The 12,116-nt window shown below is 39.8% G+C and overlaps 1 protein-coding gene across 1 annotated transcript in view; it reads left to right on the forward strand.

Moving 5' to 3' along the window:
- RAI14 (retinoic acid induced 14) overlaps positions 1 to 12,116 on the forward strand; it is a 65,830-nt gene that overhangs the window by 38,582 nt on the left and 15,132 nt on the right. Inside the window, 2 exon segments of the mRNA XM_031051510.2 lie at positions 8,569 to 8,657; positions 10,307 to 10,371. Of these exon segments, the coding sequence (XP_030907370.1) occupies positions 8,569 to 8,657; positions 10,307 to 10,371 (154 nt within the window).

The raw sequence follows: 12,116 nt of genomic DNA on the forward strand, positions 1-12,116 counted from the left end.
GCTTTGCTGGATTTTCATGAAATACAAATATTTTCTTTAGATTAAATTTTACTCAGTTATTCTCAGCCTTTCCAGCCTTTTCTTGGCCTCTTGTTATGCTAACATGGTTTGGGATTTCCTTGCTTTCCTTAGACTTTTCATGTACTAAGGTGGTTACTAGGTTTTGCTGGCCAGCAATACCAAGTTGGAGGATGAAAGTCAATAGAGATGCTAGTCATTGCTCTCATTGATGGGCTTAGTTTTAACTCTGAACTCTATTCTGGCCTTGCAAGAAAACACAGCAGAAGGCTAGCTGATTTTACCTAACTCAGGAAGGAAGTTAGGTTGATCTGGGCACATCCATGGCAATCTCAGGGATTTCACCCTGTCCTAAAAAGATATTTTGCCAGAAAGTGTATATATTGAGAAGCTAACTGCACTCCTGTGGACTTTCAAGGTGGGGTATGTATTTAAGGAAACTATCAGAAGGAATCTTCCCTACCCTTCTCTCTAGAGGCACAGGTGACACTGTTCTTGTTTCCAGGCCCTTTCGTCTTTTTGAGACTTCGCTGTTGTACTTTGTCTGTTTTCCTACCCTACAACACCAAAAATAAAAGTAACATTTCGAAGTTTCAGACTCTCTGTCAGCAACTTTCAGAGTGCTCTGAAGTTCTCGCTTGGCAGAATCTCTGTTGCAGTTTGATGACGTTAGTTCTGAGGGGACTTTAAAAATGGACACTCTGCAGGAAACTTCATAGGATAAATCTGAATTGTGAGCACTTATATTTACCGTTAATGGTACGTGGAAGAAAAGTCTGTATGTTTCAGACTTGAAGTGGGAGTTTGTGTTAGTGTGGTAACAGAGTTTGCCAAAGAAAACTGTGTGTGAAAATGGAACTGCTGGAACACAACCTGAGAATGAAAAATATAAAGCTTCTGGGGATCCCAGAAACCTCTCTGAAGAGTAGCAGGGTGGATATTTTTGCTGAATTTGAAGGCTAAAATCAGGAGTTCATAGCTTGCCAGCTCCTGTGTTGCATGATGCAATTGCTTCTTTTCTATTAAGAAAACAGCTATTCAGCAGGCTTGCTTTTTATTAATGTCCTATACCTTGAGGTGTGTATGATTGAAACAAGACTTTTTATGCTATGAGGCAAAACTGGAAACTTTATATGAAAACCAGTATGTTTTGGGTTTGTTTGTTTCTTTTTTTGTTTCTTTTTTTTGGGGGGGTGTGGTTGTTTTTAGTTCATTTGTTTGTTTTAAAGCTGTTCCAGATATGTGCTAACACAGAAGTGGCACATAGGGTTTTTGCCAGATGGTTTTGTGGGTATCGGGAGAGGGCAGGTGCCCTCTTATGTTTAAATAGAAGACAGGACAATACAGGCTTTGTGCATCACTTCACAGTGGATGGTGCTCAGTGGGAGCTATGGGAAGAATTTCTCACACTCATTATAAATCCATACCTGCCTATGTTACCTTACTAAAATCTTAACCTATCTACACTCCAGAAGATGTTACTAGCAACTCATTGATCAAATGTCTTAAAACTCAGAATACTTCGTTTTCTTATGGTGCCAACTCTGGCTTGAAAGCAAAATGTATCTCCTGCAACTGTTTTTCCTAACACAATTTTTGCAGTCTTGTGGTTGCATCCATGCGTTTGACAGGAACATGACATGGACTGCCCACGCTTAATGAAAACCCACATCTTGTCTTACGAGGAGATTAAACAGGTGCAGTGTTTTTATTTGTTGAAAAATAATAAAACCCCCAAAGAAATAGTAATTATTGATAGTGGTACCTGTAGATGTCTGATTTTTCCTTTAAGGCAATCTGATTTGCCAAACATCTGGATGGTTCCTCCATAATTAAATGGTTGGCTGTTCCTGAGACACGTAGTGTCTCAAATGAGTAACTGCCTCTTGGTAATGCAGTCGAGGAAAGATGAAGGTTCTGCTTTCCCCTTCATGGGGAAACATTCATGCTTTAATCTTGGGTTTTTAGGTTTAAGGAGAGATTCTGTGTTCTGTTACTTGCTTTGTGCTGATGGGCTGCAAGCACCTATGACTGTGTGAAGAAACAGTGGAAAGCAGTTTTAGTTTTCAACTGGTTTTCTTCCCTTTACCAGCTCATCAGCCACACAGATACCTACCTATATGCACTGGTGCAAGGAAGAAGGAGACCCATGCATGTGCTGCTCACAGAAGCATAATCCTGGCTGGTACAGGCAGTTACGTAGCTACTTTGCTGAGAGCCCTGTGTTGATAGAGGAAGGCAGAGAACACCTCCAGTTTCAGGACCCGTGTGGGACTTTCCCAAGCTTTGAATTTGAAGGTGTTAATTTTTCTATGAATTAGATTCAGGATGGGTCAAAAATTTATTGTTTTTAAAAGGCTTACTTTTGTCATTGTTTTTTTCTGATAAAATCTCAAACCATTCACAGAAAAGTAAACTATACTCTTCTCTAATTACTGATGATCATGCTACACATGAGAGGAGACCACACTGGACTTCCTCCTATGTGGCTGAAGGCACTTCCTTCATGCACAGAATACTCTAGTGATACTCGTGGCCCTTTTTCCTCTAGCTCAGATCTCAGGCACTCTAGCACTTCTGCCACGCAGCCTGTGATGCAAAACAATCAAAAGCTAGTTATCATATAATGTTCTGCTGTTGTTACTGAAGTAGGAATTGAGGCTTTGGGGGATAACAGACACTGTAAACTACATTTTGCTTCTAAAAATGAAAAATGTGTAAAAGCTCAAGTCAACACAGAAAATCAGCCAGGTTATCAGTGGGTCTCTTTCTGACTGACATAGCTTTTGAACTGCTTGCCTGTCTGATCTAGTAGCAGTGAAGCTTGAATATCTTCCATTTCTATATATTTTTTAGTCAAGATTATGAAGACTACAGGCAGATCTGTATCTATCAGTCTTGTTTGTTTGTGTAAAGGTATTGGTGCTCAGGAAACTATAAATCATCAAACTATTTGCAGACAAGTCAGAATTTTGAAAAGTCAACAAAGAGTCGACATACATTAGAAAATTAAGAAGAATGATCTGCCTTGGGGAGGGATGTTTTTACTCAAAATAAACCTTCACAATGAGTGTATGTGAGTTCATAGTGTATTTCAAACATTCTTGCACTTGAAATATTTTCAGAGCACTCAAATTAAAATGGCAGAGAACAATAGTATTATATGCTTGCATGTAAGTTTGACTTTGTTCCATGCTTGTCATAATAGAGAACAGCAAATATAATACTCACTTACCCTCCATAATTCAACCACGTATTTTATTTGCTTTGGATTTTTGTAAGTAATGTGTCAGACTACTTTCAGGCCCTAGAGAAAATCTGTGCTACAGAGAATGCTAATTCTGACCTGAAAAAAACCTCTGGAGCATGACCTTGCCAAACAGAGATGGAGCCCCCTGACTGAGTGTAATTTTTCAGCTCTTTCTTTTTTTCCTGGTTTTCTTTTCACAGATGAAAATTTCCTAGTTAGAAGGTTACTGTCTTAAATTAAGACTTTATATTTCTTTTTTTTAATTTTATTTTATCGCATTCCACTCCACTTTTTTCGCATTTTCCCTTGATATATGGACCACCCAGTTGTTTTAAGACAGCTGTCAAAAAATATGCAATAAGAGGATTGTGCTCAGTTTTGCAGGATGTAGCTGTGCAAAAGGTTAAGCAGAGACCCTAGATATGGCAGACCCATGTCTTACTGCTAACACCACCTTAGGCAAAGCTCAGTTGGCTTCATTTTTACAAGTCTGACCTCTAAATGTAAATTAATTCTTTTCTACCTGTGGTGAAATGATTTGTAAAGGAATGTTTTATGTGAGCTGAGTAGTAAAAATTACAGCCCTTTTCTATTTGAGTTAGACTGTCTGGCACTTTAATGAATTCTGGAAACACTCATTCTCGGCCTTTTAGCAAAGACCAACTTTATCTGAACTCTGGTACTCTCTCTGTCAGACACTGATTGAAGAAGGCCATTCCTTTGCTAGCTTGCCTTCATAAGCAAAAAATGGAAGAGATTGTTTGCCCTGAATAAAGGATGGGATTGTTTAGGACTGTTGTAGTCGATTCACCATTTGATATCTGCTATCTGTAAGAAATCTGCTGCTTAAAATGGAGCTCAGGGGTGTCATACACAGCTATCCACTCTGTTCAGTCACCAGTCATTCATAAAAAGCATCTCTGTATCAGTGCATTTGAAAATGTTATTTGATTGAAATTTATGGTCAGGAAATTTGAGGTCCTGACAGGACTTCGAATCTTGTTATTGTTCTCCAGTTGACCCCGGATCTGATGATATTTTGCTGTGTGTTCACATTTACTCTCAAGGCCTGTTTACTCCAACTGGCCCTTGTGTTCCTCCCAGAAGACATGATATTTTACTCTATCTTGTTAAGGACTGAGTAATGGTGAGACCTGTACATTCCCAGTAGGAAAAAGCAGTGTCAGCCAACTGATCTTCATCAGCTGCTGCAGTAGTGGGTCTCAAACGCTACTTGCTTCATTTCTAGATCTGATGAGAAAAACACTGGGAAGGGTGGTTGTCTCTCTCCTGCAGTGAAAGGTCTGGAGACAATAATGAAAGACCAGCCTGTCCCTCAGGAAGAATAGAAATATTATACAGCAATAAAAGAAATCTGTCTCAAATCAGTTCAAGCTGGGGTGTCAAGATGTGCCTCTAAGTGTTAGCACAGGCTTATCTATTGTGAAGGGAAAATGAACCATGTTGTAGTGGGATTTTAGGCTGAATGAGAATCTAACCCTCAGCATGGCCCTTGCTCCAAATCAAGCCTTACATGTTTGTTTTTGTTTGCCTAAGTCACTGCACAACCAGGATGTGGGAGGAAAAGTTGTTTGCTTTCATATCAAAGAAAGTTTATTCGCGAAAGATGCAAGTAAAATGCACCACTGCTTAAGGCTTCCAGATGGCAAGAACGCCGGTGTTTGGAAACCTGCAGCTTTTGCCTCAAATATTTTAGGAAAGTTTATGTGGCATGTACAGAATTACTCTGTACTGAAATAAATGCTTGTAGACTTTGTTTCAAGAGCCTCCTTTGCTACACAGTATCCCTCACTACTACTAAAGTGTTTGAGTTTGGGGTTTTTTGTTTGATTTTTAAAAAGTTTAAACAAACAAAAACCCCAAAACAAAACGCAAACCCAAACACACACAACAGAAAACCCAAAGAGTGGGGCTCTTAAGTTTAAAATTGGTTATGCTCCTCAAGGGAAAGTTTTTGCCCAGCGCTCTGTCATACTCTGACTTAAATGTTACTGTAATAGGTTTGTGCCAGTCTGGAGTCATTCTCCTCTCTCTCCCTCTGGAGCAGGGCTGATTTCCTGGTCATCCAGTTCAGTTTACTAAACCAGCAGCTAGCCAACCATGTCCCCCATTCCTCCCCCAATTGCTTTTAGATTACTAAGAGAAAACATCTCTTAGGGGTGTGCAAGGGGTAGTAGTAGTACAAGCATTTAGGGAGGGGACACAGAAATAATTGGACAAGTAGTTGGGAGGGAGCTGTAGCAGCCCAGTTCTACTTGGCTTAGGTCCCTTTATAAATGGCTAAGAGTTAACCCGTACCACCCTCTCTTTTCAGAATACTCTCCACATAGCTTCTCTATTGTTTGCTCTCACCAGATCTTTACATCTTTACACATGTTCTCTCATCTTTCACGCTGGTTGTACTACTTACAGATGATGTTTCTTTCATCCCATCAATTTGGGAGAAATGATATTTTCAATCATTTCTTTCTCAAAAATATTTTTGGCCACATGAAACAAAGCATCTGCATGTGTGACGAGTTGATGAGAACTGGCATGGGAATTGTTTGCGTCGATGGGACTGATGTGTTATTCATAGGCACATAGCCTGAAAGGGGTTAAGTTTTTCCTCTCTTTGATACTGTCTTTGATGTCTGAATTTACCTAAATGAAGCTTCTTTTGCTCTTGTGTATTCATGTTGCATTTGGCACCATCATACACAGTCTGTCTATAAAACACCAATGTACCAGATTTAGCCAAGTTATTAATATTCAGGTATTTGTTATTCCCACAAATAATGTCAAATGCGAGCCGAGTGCCTGCTTCACAGCCTTCCTAGTATATAAGTGACTTCAGGCATATTGTGTATCTACACAAATGTATCTGAACATGCTTCCATACTTGCTGGTATGTTTTGCTGGCTAAATCAGAGGTGTTGGAATTTGTCAGGCTCCTTTTGTGTCCCTCCCACAGACATTTTCCCAGAGACTGAAAAGCATCTTCTAAATAAGAATATTTACACAAAGTCATTGGTCATCAAGTACATGAAGACAACCAGCAGCAGTGCTTTTTATGCTCTTGGAAGTGTTAACTCTTCAGTTTGTTTATGGCAGTAGTAAGCATGAGGATGAGCACACAGGATATTTTTATATCTAGAGAGAACGGTTCAAAGTTTAAGTGCTGTCTGTCTGCCGTTTGCAACAAGCAGTCAGTGTGGAAGGACTCCATGTAGGAAGTGGGATAGTTGCTGTACTTGATAGAGAATTCTGTTCCAGGAGTACTCCTGTTTTGATTAATTCTACACCCATTGCCAGACCTTGTCTGTAGGTCTTTTTCTCTTCTGAGTTTTCAAGAGGGCAACAAAGAAGGCTATGGCTTAGAGAAACAGAGTGTTGCAGTTCACATACTTTGTGCCTGAAATATCTGTTTCATTCCTGCCTGAAATTCCCAGTTTCCCCCGTTATCAGGCTGAACTTTCAGTGTTAGTTTTAACATTTAGAGGAAGCAGTTGTTCAAAATGTAAACTTTTAAATACAGTAGTTGGTGTGGCTACATGATTTTTGACTTTCCCTTTAGGGTCTAGGGGAAAATGTCCATAACACAGGGCTGCATGGTGTTAAAACTGAATGTCTCCCTTAAAAGACACTAGAAAACATTTTTGGAATGCTCTCTCTTTCAGCTTGGGCCTGTTGAAGGTCCAAAATGTTCACATGCAATTCTATGGTATTTGAAAGTGTGTTTTGTCTTGAATTTGTTTTTATCTTGCTTCCACTGGAAAAAAGCTGGGTGTATCATGCTGATACTAGTAGAACCCACAGGGAAGCAGTATGTCTGCTAGTACTGTGCCTATATCTGGAGACTCAATGGTGTTGGGACAAAATGCATCAGGAGGATATAAACTTACCTGTTTTCAGGAGCTTTTCCTTCATTTTTGCTTCCCAGCAAAATTAAGCCTACAGCATGTGCAGCAAATTAAGACTGCTTCTGTGAATCTTGAGGTGCCAGGGATGTGTCAAACATGAACCTTCAGCTGTAAAAAGGCTTGAATTCGGTATAACTTCTTTGGTTTGCTCTGTAATTATATCTTTGGTAACTCATGCTGTTGAATTCATCCTGCCATGGTGTGGTTGGTAACCTCTACGATTTCCTGCTGTTCAAACAAGCAGGTGCTTGAGGTGAAAAGCAACACCAAAAGTTAAAAAAATACAAATATATCCATCAGCTTTGATTTCTCCAGGTGATATTCACAAGCACTAAGGTTTGGGTTGGTTTGTTTTTCCCCCTTTACATAGAAGTAAGATGAGCTCTGGAAAGGATGTTGCAGAAGCATGACTTGATATAGTTTAATTTAGGAGCTAAATCCCCTTTTAGAGGAACTAAACTCTGTCCCCTGAAATGGGGAAATCGAGACTGAGTAGAATGACTAGAGCAAAGTCAATAATTGTGAATGTTTTCATCATTAATGCCCAAGCCAAGATATTGTGTGGGGCTATGTTACATCACTCGGGACATTGGTTTAGAAATTGTGTGGGACTAGATGCATGTAAGTCCGTAGGTTAATGAGACAACAGCCTGTGTAGAATCAGAATTGTTTAGGTTGGAAAAAGCTTTTAAGATCATGAAGTCCAGCCATAAACCTAACACTGACAAGTCCACCACTAAACCAGTCCCTAAGTGCCATATCTGCATGTCTTTTAAATACCTCCAGGAACGGCGACTTCACCACTTCCCTGGGCAGTCTGTGCAAATGCTTGACAACCATGAAGAAATGTTTCCTAATATCCAATCTGAATGTTTTGTAACATACGAACAGCTTGAGGCACAGCTTGGCACAGCTTGAGCCTGTTTCCTTTTGCCCTGTCACTGTTACTTGGGAGAAGAGATGAGCTCCCAACTCAATACAACCTCTTTTCAGGTAGCTGTAGAGAGTGAGAAGGTCCCCCTTGAGCCTTCTCTTCTCCAGACTGAACAACCCCAGTTCCTTCAGCCCCTCCCCTTAAGACTTGTGCTCTCAACCCTTCATCACTGTCGTCCTTCCTTGGACCACTCCAGTACCTCAATGTCTTTCATATAGTGAAGGACCCAAAACTGAGCACAGTATTTGGGGTGTGTCATAAAAGTATGACTACAAAAACTTTTGGTTTTGTACAGAAACACTTTCAGAACTATCATCTTGGGAGGCAGTGGAGGGAAGCCAAAATATCTAAGGACAGGGAGGGGAGAACTTGCCAGTACTTGATTTGTGAATGAAAGAGAAAGGAGGTCTTAATAAAAGTGACATGTAAATCCTCTCTTCCAGTTTTCACCTGGCAGCCACGAAAGGGCATGCGGAGTGCCTCAGGATCATGGTGACACATGGTGCAGATGTGACAGCCCAAGATGGTGCAGGTATGCCTCTGTGAACCTACACATGTGGTATAATTCACTCAATTTGCCTGTGTAGTTCTTGATGTGCAACTACAGATTTGATAACCCTGCTTTTCCCTACATGACATGTAGGACAGCAGTTGTAACACTTACAGGTTTAGGCATACTTGCTTTTCTGCATATAGAATTCAGATTCTAAAGCCCTTTCAAACTTTTGATCTAATACTATAAATGTCAGGATTTATAGCAGACTCCAGAAGTAAAATAGTTTATAGGTTATTTTTGGGGTTTTTATTTATTTTGAAATAAATTCCTCCGACTTTTTTGTTAATTTCTTGAGGCTTTTTACAGTTTAAATCAAGATATTCCATGTTGCTTTTATGCGCATCCAAGCTATTAACCCCATTAACTGTTACAGGAGTTGCAGTAAGACATTTCCTCAGGATTATGAGAAGAGCTGATACAGGCCAAAAGAGAGCTGAGAGCTATTAAGTGTGCTGTTTCAGCCCACTAAAGTCCTGTGCCTTAATTGCTACTTCACTAAGAGAATGATGGGACCTGAATTTGAAACTGGCATTCTTCTTAATAGATTTCAGTGGAATCCATGCCCAGCATTTTCTCTGGTTAGCTGAGTCACCTGAATGAGCTGACAGCTGTATGAGCTGTCAGCATTCCATCTTTCCAGTAATGACCTGTAAACGTTGGGCTCACCGGTTCTGTCATATGTGGAAATGATTTGCCTCTATAAGGAAATATCAGGGATAGGGAAGAAGCATTCAGATTATACATAATGATAAGAGAATATATGTGTGTGATACAGACTATTATTCAGTATTCATACTTCATCTTGCCTCAGGATTTATTAGTTGTTTGGATAATAAGAGGTTGCCTGCTCTCACCTGAGAGTGTTGACCCAGTATTCATTAGAGAAAGCCTTGGCTGTAGTAGTCACATTATTTACAGCGAGTTTCTGTTGTCACAAGTGGCTCTGTCTGTATTGAGTACTAAATCTTGGCTTCTTCTTTCTTAGTTACACAGATAATTTATTCTTTTGCTGTCTTGGCCTCTTCAATTTTTCAGATGCTCCATAAGATGAACCAAGAGGGTAGACTGCAGTCTTTCATCACAAATCCATAGTCAGTAAATCACTATTGCATAGCTAAACATGTACTCATGTGCGCTAAATACATGAACAGAAGAGGGAATTGAGACGCAAACCCAAGTAGGCCATGTTCTGAGTCTTCTACATGCACTTTATGGATGATACGAATTCATTGTAGTGTGGTTCATTTGCCTTGTTTTGCTGGGTTCCTTTTTTATTGCCAAATGGAAGAAATCACAAAGACACTTGAGAGACCTCTCTCTACCAGGGAGGCTGAGTAATTCAAGAAAATTAAGTTTTAAGAAGCACAATGGCACAATCTTAGATTTACCTCTGCCAGGCTATATTCTGACACAGTGTTTGTGTTACTCTGTTACCTGCCTGAACAACAGTGTGTCATAAATACATTCTGCTTGATATAGCTTTTTATTTCTTTTTCCTCTATCCTTACTTTCATGTGCTGTGATAGGAAAAAGATAATTCAAAATTTTGCCTTTGTCATAGAAGAGTTTATTCCTGTACCTTGGCATGATTGAATGGTTAATTTGGTTTGCTTTTACTAATTTAGGACACAGTGCTTTACATCTTGCAGCGAAGAACAGCCACCCTGATTGCATTAAGAGGTTACTTCAGGTAAAGTATATTATTAACTTAATTTTAATTTTTGAAGTTTTCCTTTTGTTCTTCTAGATTGGCTCTACTAGATATTGGCACATTTCCTCATAATCTGCATCACACTCTCACACTTTTGCCCTTTCTCCTTGCAATCAAGACCTGTGCTGAAGTTTAAAGACCTTTTAGGCATTGAGAATGGATGATAGAAAGCAGTGTGGTATCTTCTCTGAATGTTCCACAAATACAGTGTTCCATGTGCAGCTGATCTGACATAGCAGATTTGGGTTTCAAGCAGGTTGCAACTTTTAACTTCCTGTGTTTTGTCTGTGTGGCTGGATGGCTTTCAAGTAGATGGGTTAAGAGATATAGAGGAAAAGGATTTTTTACTTCTAGGGGGATTGTGATATTGTTCCACTGGAATGCTTTCTGTCTGTTGTTGACCACAGAAATGTCTGTTAACTTTGAAGTCAAAAGGAGAAGAAACAAAACCAATTTAGATGTGAAAATACGGAAATACTCAAACCCTCAGTGGAATGAGGCAAAGGACAATGAGGGGTTTAGAGAGGGAGCAGAAAGAATGGAGAAAGAAAATACAGAAATGAAGATGATTAGAAGACTTTTGTAGTACTGAGGATGAAGAGACAACATGTGTTAGTAAGCAAGAAGAAACATCGTCCATCTTGGCTCCATTTCAGAGGGTCAGATGAGTTTTGATGGAGATGTGATCAGAGGAACGGAACAGCTTTTTGGGAGCTTGGAATTATAGGTAATACTGTGGCAAACCCACCTGAGGGGAGCAGTAAAGAAAGAGAATGGAATGGTTTGTATACAAACCCCTGGTTACCTTGGGGCTCTCCAATTGTCCTGTGACTGACCTCTGTCAGTGTCTCTGACAAAACTATCCAGTTACACTGATTCACCTCCATACTCATTGCAAGCTGTCCCTCCTGTTCTTCCACACCTGGAAAGGGTTATCAGTTCTTTTCCAACATAAACGATTCTATGATCATTAACCACTGAGGCTCCCTTATTCAGGATTTCACTGTGAATACTTAGTACTTCTAACACAAACCCATTTACAGCATAAACAGTGACATCAAGCCGTCACTGGTGGTATCACATGCAGCGGCATCAGCGTGGCAATTAAATGTGTTTAGTACCAAATATCTGCTGGCTATTCACTTACTAGCTACAACCACGGAGTGCTTTTGTTGATATTTTCCTGATTTTAGTGCAATTTGCATATTTCTAAATATGTTTGTAAGTGCAGACCCATTGGTAATACTCTACAATAATTCACGCTCTTCAGATTACTTTGTTTCTGTGGACTGGCTTGTGGTGATATAAACTGTAGCTGTGAGGAGTGCCTAATCTTGTCATGATGGAGGTGTATTAAAACAGGCTAAATAATTATTTTAGACAGACAAAATCTTTACCTTTTTGTTACAGAATGTGGTAATCTATGTGAACCTGTTTTCCCAGAAAATCATAAAACTGTTAGAGGCAGTGCTACATTTGAAAGGCAAAAGATTAATGTTTCCTTGGAAGCCCATTATTTCAGGGTCATATCTTCTCATGTTCAAAGGAGAGCAGTGAAGCCAGATGCAGAAGGTCCTAGAGCACAAGTCTGATGAGAAATGGTTGAATTGCTTAGTCTGGAGAAGAGAAAGCTGGGGGGGGGGGGGGACCTTATCACTCTCTACAGCTACCTGAAAGGAGATTATAGTGAGGTGGGGTCTGTCTGTTCTCCAAGTAACAAGTGA

This window comes from Melopsittacus undulatus, chromosome Z, assembly GCF_012275295.1.
Source record: "Melopsittacus undulatus isolate bMelUnd1 chromosome Z, bMelUnd1.mat.Z, whole genome shotgun sequence".
Taxonomy (NCBI): domain Eukaryota; kingdom Metazoa; phylum Chordata; class Aves; order Psittaciformes; family Psittaculidae; genus Melopsittacus; species Melopsittacus undulatus.